Genomic DNA, 18,734 nt, shown 5'->3' on the forward strand with positions numbered 1-18,734 from the left:
CCATCAAAAAATGCTTTAAATCCTCACTCATATCGATAGAGTTCAGTACTTCCCGTATCACCTGTAGGGGACGGGAAGTACTGAACTCTATCGATATGAGTGAGTGCAAATTTGGTCATGGATGCTTTTGAGAGGGAATATGTATATTCCAATTCTATGTACCTCGGCCACGTTTTATGCTGGCTGAGGTACATAGATGACATCTTCTTTATCTGGGATGGCCCCGTAGATGCCCTGGAGTCTTTTAAGGTGGTCCTGGACAGCTGTGTACCCTCTATCAAGTTCACGTTGGAATTTGATTCCCGGGAAGTTCATTTCCTGGATGTCAGTGTCATCCTGGAAAGGGGCATGTTACAAACTGTGCCCTATAAGAAGCCAACTGATAAAAATACTTATCTGGATGCCCGTAGTTACCACCCGTTGAGTCTTAAGAAAAGTCTCCCATTCAGTCCATTTCTGAGAATTCGCCGTATTGCGTCGACTGATGAGGCTTTTTTTAATGAGGCGGGCAGGATGTACACTGATTTTAGGCAAAGAGGTTACAGTGAGGAAATACTATTTGATGCTTTGTCCAGGGCTGCCGGTAAGAGCAGGTCATCTCTGTTGCAATATAAACCTAAAGAACTGTCGAAAAGAATACCGCTGATTCTGACTTATTCTCCTCTCTCGAAACAGGCTTTTGAAATTGTGCGTAAGCACTGGTCGGTCATCAGCAGTGATCAGAGATTGGCCCCGGTGTTTAAAGAACCCCCTATGTGTGCATTCAAGCGGTCGAGAAGTGTGCGAGATACTCTTGTTCATGCCAGGAATATGCCAGTGTCTGAAAAGAGAAATACAGGTAATTGGCTCTCAGGGTTACCAGCCTTGAAAGGGATGTATCCATGTGGCCACTGTGTACAGTGTGGTTATGTTGCGAGAGGACCGTATTTCTCGCATCCTAGAACTGGCTCTCGCATATATCTTGATGAGTTTGCTAATTGTTCCTCTATAGGGGTTGTTTATATTATTATATGTCCATGTGGGATGCTCTATGTTGGGCAAACCGGCAGAGACATTCGCACACGTATCTGAACACCGCAGCAATATTCGCTGTGGTGACGCAGATTCTCCGTTGGTGCGCCATTTCTACACTGCTGGTCACTGTATATCACAGTTACGCTTTAGGGTAGTGGAGATAGTTAAAAAACCATGGAGAGGTGGTGATATGGAGCAGAAATTGAAAAGTAGAGAACTTTTTTGGATTTATAAACTAAGGACCAAAGTTCCATTTGGTCTTAATGAGGAGGTAGACCTGTCAGTTTTGTAGACTGTTGGTTACTGTCAAGTAGGATAGTTTTATATTTTATGGCATTGTTGCTATTTAACAATTTTATACATAGTGTCTTGTTCTAAATATGTCTGTTTGTGTCTTCTTGTAGATTTTGCCCGGAAAAGCACCGTTAAATGCACCAGGAAGCGGTTTTCTTTAGCCAGGGTAACGCTCCGCTTTGCTCCGTTCATATATGCAGAGTCTAAATTCCATGTGGCATAAAATCCGCATGGACGCATTGATTTTTCCGCATTACACGCGTACATTTGTACGCAATGACCTTTGCATTACGGAACATGGCGGAAGCGGATGTGACGTCAATGCGTATAGCGGCTATTTGCCGCGTGTACGCATGCGTCACTTGGGCCGGCCCCGGTGCTTTGGGCCAATGAGCTGTTAGATGGCATGTATTTAAACTGAGTTTGGACACAGCATGAAGAGGACGCCGCCCTGCATGATCGCATCTGTTGCCTATCTGCTGTTTGCCTGTTTGGACTTTTATTGCCCGTGATCAAGAGGCTCAAATTGCCTCGAAACAGCGCTGCTGTTGGGTAAATTCTGACTTTCCTCCATCTCTGTTTATGTCAGGATATTGTAACATTGTGTCATTGCTGATTGTTCAGTTAAAATTGTGCTAACATGTATATGTTTGTATCCTGCCCGTTTATCGGGGTTTATGTACAAGTTTTTAATAATAAGCATTGCATTTAAAAGCATCTTTTGTCTGGTGTGCATGTTCTTTTATGTAACATTTATGGCACATATCCTTCTCCCACCCCCCGCAGCCTCCTCCGCTCGTCCCCCTGCATACATAAGGAGAAGCAGCCTCTCACCTCCAGCATCAGCGTGGAGCCTGGAGCGGCAGCCTTCTCCCTTCACTTCCTAGTTCCCCCTAGTGGCCACTGGACCGGCTCTTACTGATGACGCGTAGTAAGAGCCGATCACTAGGGGGAATGAGAAAGTCTGCAGGAGGTCTGCCGCTCCGGGCTCCATGCTGGAGGTGAGAGGCTGCTTCCTCTTATTTATGCGGCGGGCGAGCGGAGGAGGCTGCGGGGAGCGGGAGGAGGACAATTGCGAGCGGGGGAAGCGGCGGATGCGCGGTGATGCAGCGTCGGGATTCGGCGGATTCGGCGAATGAAAAATGGCGTCGGGATTAAAGTCCACGAATCTCGAATATTTCCTGATATTCGAGGGATTCGTGGATTCGCCGGATTCGTCGTCCCATCCCTAGTAATCACAAACTCATGTTGAGCAACCATGTGCGGCACTCCACAGACCACACTGACACCCAGAGCTGTGTGCACAGCACACTACTGCTATTGTTTGTATTACTGCATTTCTCTGTGTGTGACAAAATCAAAGATCGCTTTATTGGCATGACCAAGATTCATTACAGGTATTGCCAAAGCAAGGGGAAATAGGGGACATGGGAGGGGGACAATGGCTAAGCAGTCTGTGGACATTTTTAGGTTTACAGTTCCGTTATGCTCCTCAGTCTGTGGCATGCTGTGACATAGTGTGCAGCGATTGTCACTGTGGATTCCTCTTCTCCTAGTAGGATATATGTTTTTCTCTCATCTTCTAGTGTGAGAAAGTCTGGGAATAGTTTTCAACAATTTCTTAAAGTAAGTGTCCCTGGTTGCAGTATATTTGGGGCAGTGCAATAGGAAGTGGCTTTCATCCTCAATGGTCTTCTGCTCACAGTGTTGGCATAGTCTCTCCTCCCTGGGTTTGTACGTCTGTCTGTGTCTCCCAGACTCTATTTCGAGGTTGTGAGCACTCAATCTGTAGACACTCAGGATTTTCCTCTCCTGGGAGTTTTGGAGCTTTTCCAGGTATGGGGCCATTTTATATTCTCTTTGTAGAGACTGGTATATGGTTAGCTTTTGTGACTGTTTTATTTCACTCCAACATTTTTCCACATAGTCTTCTTTGCTCTTAGCTGTGGTGTGTTTTATCTGGACTCTTGTTATGACCCGTGGGTCGGGGTTTGGAGGGAGTATAGAGCTGACCACAACTTTCAGCACACACGGCTTTTCTTGGTCTTCATTGTGCAGCATGGCTTTGTAGTGGGGTGAGTCAGGGCTGTTGCTCTGTAGGTGGGCCCAGAAGGACAACACTCTCTTCTGTATCTCAAGCAGTAATGGGAATCTCCCCAGCTCAGCTCGGCAGGCATTGTTTGAGGTACTCCGATGGACATGGAGAAGGTGTTTGCAGAACTCAAGGTGGAATATTTCTGTTGGGCTGGATTCCCATTTTGATTGATCTGGGTAGGTGGTGGGGCCCCATACTTCACTTCCATACAGTAGGATTGGGGTGATGACACTGTCAAATACTTTCAGCCAGACCTTTACTGGTGGTTTGAGGTGGTACAGTTCTTTCCTGATGGCATAGAACGTTCGGCATGCTTCGGCTTTTAGGGCCTCCATGGCTGACTTAAGGCTTCCTGATTGGTTGATTTCCAGACCAAGGTAGGTATATGTATCAGTTCTGCTGATTTCAGTCATTGAGTATAAAGGATGGGCTCTGGGCTGACCTGTTTTTCCTATGGAACACCATGGTTTTGCTTTTCTTTAGATTATGGGGAGTGCCCATGTTGTGCTAAATTTCTCCAGGATTTCTAGGCTGTCTTGTAGACCTTCTTTAGTTGGCAATAGCAGTCAGAGGTCATCTGTGTACAGTAGGAATTTGTGTCATGCAGGGTGAGTCCTGGTGCTGGTGAAGCCTCTAGGGCTGAGGCTAATTTGTTGATGTATATGTTGAAAAGTGTTGGACTCAGGCTGCAACCCTGTCTTACTCCCCGACCCTGGAGGAAAAAAGGTGTTCTTTTCCCATTTACTTTCACACTGCACTTGTTCCCAGTGTATGAGCTCTTTATGACATCATATGCTTTCCCTCCTATTCTGCTCTCTAGGAGTCTCAGGAACAAACCTGGATGCCACACTGAGTCAAAAGCCTTTTTAAAGTCCACAAAGCAGGCAAATATTTTCCCTTTCTTCGTCTGTGTACATGGTGCTTGATAAGGGTGTGCAGGGTGTAGATGTGGTCGGTGGTGCGATGGTTTGGCATAAAACCTGCTTGGCTCTTACTGATAACATTGTGCTGTGTGAGAAAGGTGAGGATTCTCTTATTCAGGATGCTGTTGAACAGTTTTCCCAGTGTGCTGCTCACACAGATGCCTCTGTAGTTGGCTGGGTCATAGCGATCTCCACTCTTGTAAATGGGAGTTATAAGTCCTTCATTCCAGAATTCAGGGAAGTAACCGGCGTACAGGACCAGGTTGAATAGTTTCCATATTGCAGCATGGATTTCTGGGGTGCCAGATCTGATCATTTCTGATAGGATTCCATCGGTGCCACTAGCTTTTTGCCTTGCATGGATTTTATCTTCTCTTTTATTTCCTCCAGTGTGAAAGGTGTGTCAAGTGGGTTTTGAAAATCTTTCACCTTCTCCTCCAGGTTCTTTAATTTGCTGAATATTTGTACTTGTTCTGGGCTGAGTTCTTTTATAGGAATATCTCTGTATAGGTCTTTGAAGTATTGTAGCCAGACTTGGCCATTTTGGATATGTTGATTTTGTTTGGGTTTTTTGCCAATTTGTTTCCAGGTCTCCCAAAAGGAGTTGTCTTGCAGAGATTCTTCAAGCCGTTCGAGTCGATTTTGGATGTGATTTTGTTTTTTCTTTTTAATGGTTGCTTTATATTGACGTTGTGCGGCGTCATGTGCTGTCCTCAATTCTATGTTGTTTGGATGTCTGTGTTTTTTGTTTGATATGGCTCGTAGGTTGTTTCTTAGTGACTTGCATTCACAGTCGAACCATTTGTTTGAGTTTTTGTTTGATGGTCTCTTTTGGGCAGTCCTTCTTATGTTGGCCATTTCTGCAATGGTGTGCAATATCTGGTTGAAGTACTTTGCTGCTTGCTGCACACCTTGTTGATCAGGGTTGTAGGTATACGTTTGATAGTCCAGAAGTAGCTGTATTGCTTCTGGTCTGTTGAGTCTCCTTGTACTGTATGATTGATTCTCTGGACCATTTAAGAGTGGGTGGCAGGTTACACAGGCTTCCTGGATGTTGTTGTACAGAGGGTTTGCTTGAGGAATTGATGTATAGTAGAATTTGGTTGTGGTCTGACAGGTGTGATTGTGGGGTGACTATAAGAGCGCGGATGCTTGCAGGGTCCATGTCACTGATGGCATAGTCCACCACACTACTACCTACATGGGAGTTTAGTGTGTATCTCCCTAGAGAGTCCCCTTTGGTTCGGCCATTAAGGATGTGAAGTCCTAGACCTTTGCAGAGGTTCAGCAGTTGTTTCCCATACTTATTGACTGTGCTGTCATAGCTGTTTCTATCTTTCTGTATGGCTTCAGGGTATTGGGTCTCGGGTCCAAATATATGGAAATTGCCTTCTGAGGTGAGGTAGTCTTTTTCTATTCCTGTTCTGGCATTTAGGTCACCATAGATAAGTATTTTCCCCAAGGTTTGGAAGTGAGCAGCTTCCCTTTGTAGGACTTGGTAGCTCTCTGGATTAGAGTATGGTGAAATATATGCTGCACAGAGGTAAATGTCAGTCTGAGAAGAGATGGGGCTGCTTAACTTTAACCAGATGTGGCTGTTCCCTCTCTTCACTGGTTTGATGTATTCTTGGAGCTCCTCCTTATACCAGATTATAATCCCTCCTGAGCAGCGGCCCTGCTTGATATGTTTGTGTTTCTGGGCTGCGACAGTGAATTCCCGATAACCAATGGGTACCGATGACTCATCCTCTGTCTGGGTCCATGTCTCTAAGAGGATCTGTATGTCCACCTTTCTTAGTCTTTCTTCAAAGTCTGCGTCGTTTATTTTGGTTCAAAAGCTGAAGCATTCAAGCCTTGAATATTCCAGCTGCTAATTATGAGGGGTGTCATGTTGTTTGGTTTTGTTTACCTTGTAATGAGCTGTTTATAGGGCAGTCAGTTTTCCACAGTCCATCCTTCAGCATATTGTGTGTGGCAAGAAGCAGTTTCCTTAGTTCTTCTGCCATGTCAGTGCTCTGTGGTGTTATCTCAGTTGTAGGTCTTGTGGTGGCTGGGTTCCTCCTCTGTTGCCATCTCAGGGGATTTACATTTTGGTTTATGGATCGATTTATGTTATGCCTTTTGGGGGTAGTCTGGCTTGAATTGGCTGGTGCTGCCGCTGTCTGCGGTCTGGGTGTCAGGGGCCTGATAAGCACCAGGTCTTTAAACTCTTTTGCCAGCAGGCTCACTCCTCGCTTATTGAGGCATTTATTGTCATATAGATGCTGATCTGATATAGAGAAATGTTCTGCCAGTTGTATGTTTGCTGATGGGCTGATTTTGGTAGTCAGCTGCTTATTTTTATCCTGGATTGTCTGGGGAGAGATGTCTGTTCTTGGTAGCAATTTAGACAAAATGATTTTGGAGCTAGGGAATTGTTTTTCTGTGGCCATTATTAAGGAGGACAGTTTGTCTGCAATGCGGTCTTGTCTATTGTCCAGGTTGTTTGTCCCTGTATGTATGATGATATGCTTAGGGCCAGTGAAGTTTGGCTTGTCGATGACCTCTGCTGCTTTTTCAATTGTTGGGCAGGGTATTGTTTTAACATGTTTCCCAGGAAAAAGACGTCTGGTATTGATGTATTTCCCATTAGAATCAATTATCAGCACTATGTCATAGCTTGATCTCTTTGGCTGGAGTCTCTCTGCAGAGGTGTTATTGCCTTTCTTTGATGTGTTTTCTATTTGCTTTGTTTCACTGTCCTGTAATCTTGAAATGCAGATCTCTCTCACTACACAGCCCACTGACACTCAGCTATGCACACTACTGCTATTGTGGCCACATTAAGTATACTGTATACTGCATTCAATAGTGATGTCACAGCATGACAGGAAGGAGGTACCAGTAATCCTCCTCCTTCCCCGGCAGGACCGGATGCTTTTCAGATGTGTTGGTGATGTCGGACATGCACAGTTTCTTTAGTCCAATAAATCGCCACAGCCCTTTGCGATCCACCCTCAAAGAATGCCTCAACTGACAGGTAGCAGACTACCTTGCCTTAACTGCTGATATCGACACTCTGAGGAGCGATGAACCCCTGGACTATTGGGTGCGTAGGCTTGACCTGTGGCCTGAGTTCTCACAATTTGCAATCTAACTTCTCTCTTGCCCCACCTCAAGCGTCCTGTCAGAAAGGACCTTAGCGATGCAAGAGGGATTGTCACTGACAAGAGAAGTCACCTACCTGACTTGACTGCCTGATCTTTATCAAGATGAATGAGGCATGGATCCCGGAAGGTTACTGCCTGCCGGAAGACTAGTAAATCAGTCCTCACACAGCTGTATTTCTTCCCTGCATGCCACGTGACTTCTCTGCCACACTACGCTACCATCATGTGTACACACTACTCCAGACATATTAACTGCTTGCTGACCACGTCACGCCGATGGGCATGGCAGCCCCAGGACCGCCTGACGCCGATCATCATAAGTTCCTTGGGCCTCGCAGTGCAGGAGATCACAGTGCTGGTCGTAATGGAGAAAGCTACGCTTACGGATCATTACGCGTAATTTTACGCTATTACGCGTTACGAAATTACGCTTACGGCATAGACATTCAATTTCGGTACATGTCTGTAATTACGCGTAATTTTACGCTATTACGCGTTACGAAATTACGCTTACGGCATAGACATTCAATTTCGGTACATGTCTGTAATTACGCATAGCACTTACGCAATTACACGTAAGTATACCGTAATTCAGGTTATTACGTTATAGGCTTACGCGTAAAGTCCTATTAGCAATTAATGCGTAAGGTCATGCTGCCAAGCGGAAAAGTTGACGCATGGATCAATGTTAGGTAGCCGCCGACTTTAAGGGTTAATAGCAAAGCCCCCGTAAGTGCTAAGAGCCTCAAATTTGGAGAATATATTAAGGGGATCAGTGGGAATAAGAAGAAATTTTTTTTTTTCAAAAAGACCTTATAGTTTTTGAGAAAATCGATTTTTAAGTTTCAAGGGTGAAAATGTCTTTTAAATGCGGAAAATGTCAGTTTTTTTTGCACAGGTAACAATAGTGTTTTATTTTCATAGATTCCCCCAAGTGGGAAGAGTTTTACTTACTTCGTTCTGAGTGTGGGAAATATAAAAAAAAAACGACGTGGGGTCCCCCCTCCCAGACCTCTTTAACCCCTTGTCCCCCATGCAGACTGGGATAGCCAGAATGCGGAGCACCGGCCGCGTGGGGCTCCGCACCCTGACTATACCAGCCCGCATGGTCCATGGATTGGGGGGTCTCGGAAGGGGAGGGGCAGCCAAGCTTTCCCCTCCCCCTCCGAGCCCTTGTCCAATCCAAGGACAAGGGGCTCTTCTCCACCTCCGATGGGCGGTGGAGGTGGAGGCCGCGATTTCCTGGGGAGGGGTTCATGGTGGCATCTGGGAGTCCCCTTTAAAAAGGGGTCCCCCAGATGCCCACCCCCCTCCCAGGAGAAATGAGTATAGAGGTACTTGTACCCCTTACCCATTTCCTTTAAGAGTTAAAAGTAAATAAACACACAAACACATAGAAAAAGTATTTTAATTGAACAAAAAACATAACCACGAAAAAAGTCCTTTAATATTCCTAATTAACCATTAATACTTACCTGTCCCTTTAAAAGCCAGTTCCCACGCAATATCCTCGGAAATATACTAATCAGTTACAATGTAACAAAGTTATTACAATGTAACAACTTTGTTACTTTGTAACACCACCGCACCCGACGTCACTCGCCGCTCACCCGCCGGCCGCCGCATACACGCTAGTCCCCGCCGGCTCTGATTTGATTCTGATTTGAAGGAACCCCATTGGTCTGCTAAGGACCAATGGGGCTCCTTGGAGCCCAAATACAAAGATGCTTTCGAGAGCTCTGAGCTAATATAGCTCAGAGCTCTGTCGGGTGAAGGGACGCTAAGTCCCCGCCGGCTCCGCTGCCCTCCCCGCCTCTCCCACATGTCACCTATATACATGCTGGCACCCATGGGTGCCAGCATGTATATGGGTGACAGGTGTGGGCGGAGTGGACGGCGGGAGCCGGCGGGGACTAGCGTGTATGCGGCGGCCGGCGGGTGAGCGGCGAGTGACGTCGGGTGCGGTGGTGTTACAAAGTAACAAAGTTGTTACATTGTAATAACTTTGTTACATTGTAACTGATTAGTATATTTCCGAGGATATTGCGTGGGAACTGGCTTTTAAAGGGACAGGTAAGTATTAATGGTTAATTAGGAATATTAAAGGACTTTTTTCGTGGTTATGTTTTTTTGTTCAATTAAAATACTTTTTCTATGTGTTTGTGTGTTTATTTACTTTTAACTCTTAAAGGAAATGGGTAAGGGGTACAAGTACCTCTATACTCATTTCTCCTGGGAGGGGGGTGGGCATCTGGGGGACCCCTTTTTAAAGGGGACTCCCAGATGCCACCATGAACCCCTCCCCAGGAAATCGCGGCCTCCACCTCCACCGCCCATCGGAGGTGGAGAAGAGCCCCTTGTCCTTGGATTGGACAAGGGCTCGGAGGGGGAGGGGAAAGCTTGGCTGCCCCTCCCCCTCCGAGACCCCCCAATCCATGGACCATGCGGGCTGGTATAGTCAGGGTGCGGAGCCCCACGCGGCCGGTGCTCCGCATTCTGGCTATCCCAGTCTGCATGGGGGACAAGGGGTTAAAGAGGTCTGGGAGGGGGGACCCCACGTCGTTTTTTTTTTTATATTTCCCACACTCAGAACGAAGTAAGTAAAACTCTTCCCACTTGGGGGAATCTATGAAAATAAAACACTATTGTTACCTGTGCAAAAAAAAACTGACATTTTCCGCATTTAAAAGACATTTTCGCCCTTGAAACTTAAAAATCGATTTTCTCAAAAACTATAAGGTCTTTTTGAAAAAAAAAATTTTCCTCTTATTCCCACTGATCCCCTTAATATACCCTGTGAATTTGGTGTTCCTAAATTTTAAGCAGGCTTTGCTATTAACCGTTAAAGTCGGCGGGTTTTTAAATGTATATATTTTTCCTTTGAAACTTTAACATCGATTTTCTCAAAAACAATAAGGTCTTTTTGAAAAAAAAAATTTCCTCTTATTCCTTCTGTTCTCCTTAATATATTCTCCAAATTTGAAGCTCTTAGCACTTAAGGGGGCTTTGCTATTAACCCTTAAAGTCGGCGGCTTTTTTATATTATACTGGAGCGTAATATTACGCGATTACAGCAGACTGTGTAATTTCAATGGGAGTTTACTGTCTTACGCGTAATTTTTTACGCGTAAAACGTAACCTACGGTCTACGCGTAATTAATTACGTGTAATACCGTAACCTTACACGTAACGCTTACGGTGCATTTGTAGTGAATTACGATGCGTAATTACGCGAATGTGTAATTTCGGCCCAGCACTGGGAGATCACATGCAGGCTGCGTGCACATCTCCTGTTGGTAGGCAAATGAGCTCTGCCTTCAGTCTTCAAGCGATCGCCACTCTGGAGACTTATTACCATGTACAGCACTGCGATCTTCAGCAGCGCTGTACTGGACACTAGAGAGCAATCGGCTCTCATAGGCAGAAGACTAGGATAGCCGATCACCATGATTGGCTGGCTGCGGGAAGGGAGAGGAAAAAAGAAAGAAATAGCCTTATTTAACAATAAATAACAAAAATATTTATTAAAAAAATAAACGCAGGAGGAGCGATCAGACCCCACCAACAGAGAGCTCTGTTAGTGGGGAGAAAACAGGGGGGATCACTTGTGTGCTTTGCCTTAAAGCTGCAGTGGCCTATTTAAAAAAAAAATTGCCTGGTCTTTAGGGGGTTTAACACTGTGGTCCTCAAGAGGTTAAAGCAACCCTTTATTCCTCAAATTTAGGAATGTACAGTGATTTCTGCCCTTTAGCGATTAAAACTAATGACGTAAACTACGTAATTTTTGGTGGGACTTTTGGCATGGATCCAGCATGCCACAGTCCAGGTGTTAGACCCCTTGAAACAATGTTTCCATCACTTGTGTGGCCAGAAACAGTCCTTGTAGGTTTTAAAATGCACCTGCACATTGAAGTTTATGGCGGTTTCCCTGGCTCAGGTGAACTCAAACTTTTACGGAAGTTCGATTTCAGAGTCCGTGAACCCAAAATTTGATGTTCGCGACCTCTCTCGTTTTTACATGTATTTTAAATTGTACATTTTTTTTTTTTTTTTGGTGTGATATTGGTCCTTTATTAATTTACATGTAACATTGTTATAACAATATTGATTTTGCTTGGTCTGGCATAGGAGGTCCAGTGGCTGGATGGTGTAATGGTTAAGGGCTCTGCCTCTGACACAGGAGACCTGGGTTCAAATCTCGGCTCTGCCTGTTCAGTAAGCCAGCACCTATTCAGTAGGAGACCTTAGGCAAGTCTCCCAAACACTGCCACCGCCTATAGAGCGCGTCCTAGTGGCTGCAGCTCTGGCGCTTTGAGTCCGCCAGGAGAAAAGCGCAATATAAATGTTATTTGTCTTGTCTTGTCTTGGGGAACAAGGAGATGAAACCATAAATTGCAGCACTTGACACCAGACCTACTGAGGCCTCTGCCACGGAAAATACTACGTTTTGCACAGTGGCGTAGCTAAGGAGTTGTGGGCCCCGATGCAAGTTTTGCAATGGGCCTCCACAAGCACTCTATACATAGCAATTAATACGGTGCACCAAAACCTGCCAATGGCAACTACAGTGTCAGAGGTGCTAGAAGGGGGATGGAGAACAGTTGGTTAATGATTACTACTATTCAAAGTAGCTATAGATGTGATTATTATGAGCACAGGACCAATAGAGAGCTAATACTGTAGTTGAGGGAGGGCCCTTCGGGGCCCCTCTGGCCCAAGGGCCCCGATGCGGTGGCTACCTCTGCAACCCCTATTGCTACGCCCCTGGTTTTGCATATACCATGATTATATGAGCATATTCACTGCTGTGCACATGTAACCATGGTGCTTTTTTTAATTTTTTGTCACTTTTCGTATTGGCTTTAACCTCCTTGCCGGTCTAAAAAATCCGGCAAGGAGGCAGCGCCACACTTTTTTTTTTTTTTAAATCATGTAGCGAGTCCAGGGCTCGCTACATGATAGCCGCTGAGCGGCGGCATCCCCCCACCCACTCCGATCGCCTTCGGCGATCAGAGTATGCAGGAAATCCCGTTGAGAACGGGATTTCCTGCAGGGCTTCCCCTGGCGACCGGGCGGGATGATGTCACCGACGTCACAGACGTCATGACGTCAGAGGGAATCCCGATCCGCCCCTTAGCGCTGCCTGGCACTGATTGGCCAGGCTGCGCAGGGGTCTGGGGCGGGGGGGTGGCACGGCGGGTAGCGGCGAATCGGCGGTGAGCGGCGGTAATCGCGTACTACACGCAGCTAGCAAAGTGCTAGCTGCGTGTAGGAAAAAAAATTATGCAAATCGGCCCAGCGGGGCCTGAGAAATCCTCCTGCGCAGGTTACTCCAAACTGAGTTCGGAATAACCGGCAAGGAGGTTAATTGCGTTTTTTTGACAATCTTCTTTAGGTTTCCCGGTACATTTAAATTTTACATATATAAATGAAATTGACTGTATTAAAAGATTACATTTAAGGACTTTTTTTCTTTAGAAACATAATTCTTTCCTTTTTATTTTATTACAGAATCAGAATTTTTTTTTCACGAACTTCTGGAAAAAATACAAATGAAGCATCACCTGACTTCAAAATTGACCTTGAGGGATATCTTGAGCATCGGCTTAGAAGATCTTAAAGACAGGCAACCTATAACTTCAGAAGATCTTCTCTGGAATTGCTTAAGAAAACTGATGGCTTTAAACAGAACTGCAAGAGATGGTTTGGTCCTGGAAGAGCATTATGGAACTGATGATGATAATAATAATAATGATTCTCTGTTTAGCACTTCGTCCATTGAAGATGAAGACAATTCTTCTAGTTCCATCCACCCCCTGGATGTCCTGTGTGCCCTCCTGCACTGTTCAGACAGTTTTCTGCAACAAGAGATTATAACTAAAATGTCCATGTGTCAGTTTGCTGTCCCTCTGCTGCTCCCTGCTGGTGATAGTCCGCAGTGCACCTTCATGCTTTGGGCAATGAAAGACATAGTAAAGAAGTGGAGGCCTCAAACATTAGCTGACAGTAAAGGATTTAGTGAAGATAATGTGGAGAATATTTCTATGCCAATCTTCTCTTTTGTCAGGATGGGGGAAAACAAATTATCCAAGTCTACAACTCTGAATCAAATTCTTAATCCGGCTCAAGTGCATAACGACTTCTTCATACACAACAGCATGAAGGGCGGAAACATTACCAGGAAAATATCTGATGGACTTGTGGAAATGTCCTGGTATTTTCCCTCTGGTAAGTCTGATGTGTTTCCAGAGCCCATTGCAGTTACCAACCTACGTGGAGATCTGTTGTCACATTTGAACCAGTTCACGTTCTTGACTCAAGTCTCATCAGCTGTTTTTGTTTTTATTGAGGATATTTCAGAGCGGGAATTCACATTCTTATCAAACCTTACTGTAAAAGGCACTCAATATTATATCATTCTTACTCCAGGTCCAACAAAAAAAGTAAGTACAGAGACTCTGAAGCACCTGAATGACTTATCTCCAGTGTTACAATTAAAAAAATCAAATGTGATAATACGTTCAGGTGGAGCAAATGAAGCCTCTTTGGTGGGTAAACTACAAAGCCATATTGTAAGTTCCTTAAAAATAGACACAAAAAGAATGAAGATCAGAGAACTTGATAGTAAAACCAATGAACTGAACATTCATATAGATGAACAAGGTCATGACTGTCGGAAAGCCAAAGAACATGCTTGCAACATTACAAAAGAAATAATAAATGTAGCCGAGTACAAACAGAAGTCCATGGTGTTACAGGGTGATCTATGGAAACGGCTCTCTGAAATAGAAAAGGAATTTTGCAGAATGACAAAACAGGAAGGTAAAAATGCCCAGCAATATCTAGATGAACTGAAAAAGAAACATAAATTACTGCATGAAGAACAAAATAAGTACAATCTTCCTAGTGGTATCAAACTCTTTATTGATGCCATCACCCATTTTACTAAGACAGAGAAACAATTTTTCCTGAAATGGATGAAGATTGAACTTGATTCAATTGCTAGAAATAATCTTTCTAAATTGCATGCTGACTACAAAGAAAAATGTAGTAATAAGTCACTTAAAGTTGATGAACTCAAGCGGATAGACCAAAAAATATCAGACAGTTCTTTAGGAATTGAACATTTCTTACGGGAGATAGGGCAGTTCTATGAGGCCGAATGTTCCATGATTAAGGAAAAAGCATTATCTGAAAATACAGCAAGATTTACACGATTACCTGGGTTAGCTGCTGATCTCATGCTGGATGGATTTCCATTGGAACTTATGGATGGAGATGCTTCCAACATCCCTATAGAGTGGATAAAAGCCATTCTGACTCAGCTGAACATCAAAACAGGAAATAAATGTAGATTACGAGTGATAACTGTACTGGGAGTACAGAGTACTGGAAAATCCACCCTTCTGAACACCATGTTTGGTCTGCAATTCCCGGTGGCCAGTGGAAGATGCACAAGAGGTGCATTCATGACACTTCTTAAAGTGGAAGAAAACTTTCAGGAGGAGATGGGTTGTGACTTCATCATGGTGATTGACACTGAGGGATTAAAAGCTCCAGAACTGGCATCTTTAGAAGGCAGCTATGAACATGACAATGAACTGGCCACATTAGTAGTCGGGTTAAGCGATGTCACTATAGTCAATATGGCCATGGAAAACGCAACAGAAATGAAAGATATTCTACAGATAGTGGTCCATGCATTTCTTAGAATGAAAGAAGTAGGAAAGAGACCCAACTGCCAGTTTGTTCACCAAAATGTGAGTGATGTATCTGCACATGACAAAAACATGAGGGACCGAAATAAACTCCTGGAGCAGTTAAATGAAATCACAAAAATAGCTGCAGCAATGGAAAAGAAAGATGAGATAAAAAAATTCTGTGATGTCATGGACTATAACCTAGAAAAAGACAACTGGTACATCCCTGGCCTCTGGCTTGGGGTTCCACCAATGGCTCCAGTGAATTCTGGATACAGTGAACAAGTGCATGAACTGAAAAAGTATTTATTAGAATTCATGAAAAGCAAGTCACTGCAAGTGCAAGGGGCCTTTACCATTCCTGACTTCATAAAATGGATGGACTGCTTATGGGCTGCAGTAAAACACGAGAAGTTCATCTTCAGCTTTAGGAACAGTTTAATGGCAGAAGCGTATAATAAGCTGTCTGTGGCCTACTCACAATGGGAATGGGAGTTTCGAAAAGCAGTCCACAACTGGCTGGTAAGGACAGAGACTAATATTAAAAATCAGACGGCAGAAAATATGAATGAAGAACAGCTGTGTTGTGAATATAGAAAAAAGCTCTGTGCTTTACTAACTGAAGAACAAGATAACATATTAGACTCTTTAGATAAATATTTTAAAACTAAAACTGAAAATGTTCATCTTGTAGAGCGATACAAGCAGGATTTTGTTTTGAATGCAGAATCTCTAAGGAAAGAATTAGAACGAGATGCCATTAGCAAATGTGATGAGGCTGTTTCCATTCAAAAAGGGAAGTTCAAGGTTCTGGAAATGCAGAATAGTTCACAGACTTTGATTGAGGAAAAAATCACTGATCTCCTGAAGAGATGCAGAGAAAGGAATGAGAAGTTAAGTGATGAAGAACTAGAGAAGGAATTTGAAGAGATGTGGATGAAAACACTGACAAATCTACGTATGGAGAAATTACAAAGACGTATTGTCAGTAACCTCATGCATCAGGAACTAATCAAGAACATGAGTTTTAAGGGATCTGATGTAAATAAAACCTTAGTGGAAAGCATCAAAGCAGACACACAATTTAGTTCAGGAGTAGAGGAGAATTTTGGAAGGTGGATAATTAACAAACTTAAGAAATTTAGATCTGCATTCAGTAATAACAACAATGAGTCTTGCGAGAAAATGAAAACCTTTTCAGTTTCTTTAACAAGGAAGTGTGACACCTATGTCAGAGAGAAAGTGAGGACCGGAGAGGATTACCATGACAACTATTGTATGGAATTACTTCGTATGATTGATGCTGAGATTGCTAAACAGACACCAAATCTTAATTTCCCTTCTCAGTTTGAATTGGATATCAAGCATTACATTCTTGTACAGGCCTCTCGGAAGTTTCAGGAAATGCATGATGATTTTATTTTTAAGAATGACTCAAAACTTCAGCTGGATAGATTAAAGCCTGGATATTTACAAACCTTTATCAGCTCATTTCAGAAGAAAGATATGTGCCAGTCTAAAGCAAAACTATTTTGTGAGCAATGTCTAAAGCCAGCTATGATAGATTATGTATTTAAACATCTTGGGGACAAAATAGTGGATGACATAAAAGAAAGCCCGGACAATAAGAGATTCAGTGGTAGAACCAATTTTCAAAGCTTTCTGTTAAGGGAACTAATTGAAGAACTTTCATTCCCAAAATATGTAGAATTCATAGGATCATATGAGGCATTTACACGATCTTGGATTCAAAACTACATTGAAAAGAAGTATGAAGACCTACAGAGCCTAGAGCCATTGGTAAAAAGCATCCTCTCCACAATAAACAACCGGGTTTTAGCTATTCTTAGAGATGATACATGCCTTACAGCTACATCTGTCTCTGACTTTCTGAAACGTGTGTGTGAGAAGCTGAAGAATGAGCTAGTGATTCCATTTGATAAGATGAATGTGGTGTCTTTTCAGAACAAAGCCGCAGCAGATCAATTTTCTTCTTATGTCCAGCTCTTCCTCAAGGAACAAACTCAATTACAAATTTTATCTAAGCTAAAATCTATGAATATAAAGTCTATACTTTGCAAGGTGAAGGTGGATCCTCGGGATGAATTGTTTAGGCAGGTGGTTGGTTGTGGGAAGGTGTGTCCTTTCTGCAAAGTCCCCTGTGAAGGTGGAGGTTCTCAGCACAAAGATCATTTTGCTACTCTCCATAGACCTGATGGACTGGGAAGCTACAGATGGACTAGAGATGAAACCTTATCTATTGACATATGCAGCACATCTGTCATAACTGATGCAACATTTTCAAACTCAAAGACAGGATTCAGGCCTCACTCATTTAAAGAGTACCGTAAAAAGTATCCAAACTGGGACATTAAACCAGATCCTACCCTTGAGTCCTCAGATTACTGGAAATACATTTTTGTGAAGTTTAATAAGGATTTTGCTGATGAATATGAAGCAAAACCAGCAACACTACCAAATGGGTGGAAATCTATAACAAAAGCACAAGCTCTGCAGAGCCTAAAAGCATCCTTTAATGAGACCTAGAGTAATTTCTCATTGGGAAAAACATAATTAATAATTTAAATTTCTTAAATTTTACAAACTGAACTGATTTAATGGGAGACATGTCAATGTGTAAAAAAAATAACAAAATAAAAATAAGAGCATAGCAGTGTAAAAAAAAAATAAATAAATAAATAAAAAAACCTGTAATGCAGAAGAAAAATGTAAGGCTATTTGCATTATACATAAATTAAAAGAATAAGCAAGATCCTCACTATAGAGTTTAAATTAAGTGCTAGCACCTAGCGATCTTGAAAATGAAGATGGTAAATATTATTTTTTTCCCTGACAACTTAAAACTATATAAATAGAAATGGGTACATATATTATATTCTTATACTTTTGCAATCTATCATGTTTAACATACAGGTCCATAAATATTTGGACAGACAACTTTTTTTTTCCTAATTTTGGCTTTGTACATTATGCAAACTTAAGTCCAGAAAGACAGACACTATTGTACAGATTAAAAATCATAATCTTATTGAAGTATTTTAAAATATCCCAATAGTTCTATAACACAACATAAAAGGGTGAATTCCATTGCCTGTTGGCTATATAGGTCACATATGAAAAAGTGATCCTGGTCTATCCCCTACCACCCCTGTGCATTACTACCGGGGGTTGAGTGTCGCTATTCCCCACTCCCTGTGACTCAAATCTATAGTGTAAAATGCATAGGGTGCCAAGAGATATATAATTGTCTCTATGGCCCCCTTGCTACACTGGTGGTGCTGCAACCCAATACGCTTGGATGCTAACTATACAGTGCTCAAATATACAGTGCTCAGTCACAGGGAGTGGGGGAATAGTGACCCCTCCAAACCCCCCGTAGTATTGCTCAGAGGTGGCAGGGAATCGATCAGGACCACACTCATTTGTCATGTTATAGAACTATTGAGTTCATTTTAAAATACTTCAAAGTTATAACCTTTTATGTGCAATAGGGTCTGTCCTTCGGGACTTAAGTTTTCATCTAGTTTTTCCCTGTACA

At 43.1% G+C, this 18,734-nt stretch overlaps 1 protein-coding gene across 1 annotated transcript in view; it reads left to right on the forward strand.

Moving 5' to 3' along the window:
• The window catches only part of LOC137543685 (up-regulator of cell proliferation-like), a 57,248-nt gene extending 39,526 nt beyond the window's left edge, over positions 1–17,722 (forward strand). Inside the window, exon 2 of the mRNA XM_068264810.1 lies at positions 12,987–17,722. Coding sequence (XP_068120911.1) covers positions 12,987–17,722 — 4,736 coding nt within the window. The remainder of the gene's footprint in view (positions 1–12,986) is intronic.
• Positions 17,723–18,734: the final 1,012 nt, after the last annotated feature.

This window comes from Hyperolius riggenbachi, unplaced genomic scaffold (genome assembly GCF_040937935.1).
Source record: "Hyperolius riggenbachi isolate aHypRig1 unplaced genomic scaffold, aHypRig1.pri scaffold_165, whole genome shotgun sequence".
NCBI lineage: Eukaryota > Metazoa > Chordata > Amphibia > Anura > Hyperoliidae > Hyperolius > Hyperolius riggenbachi.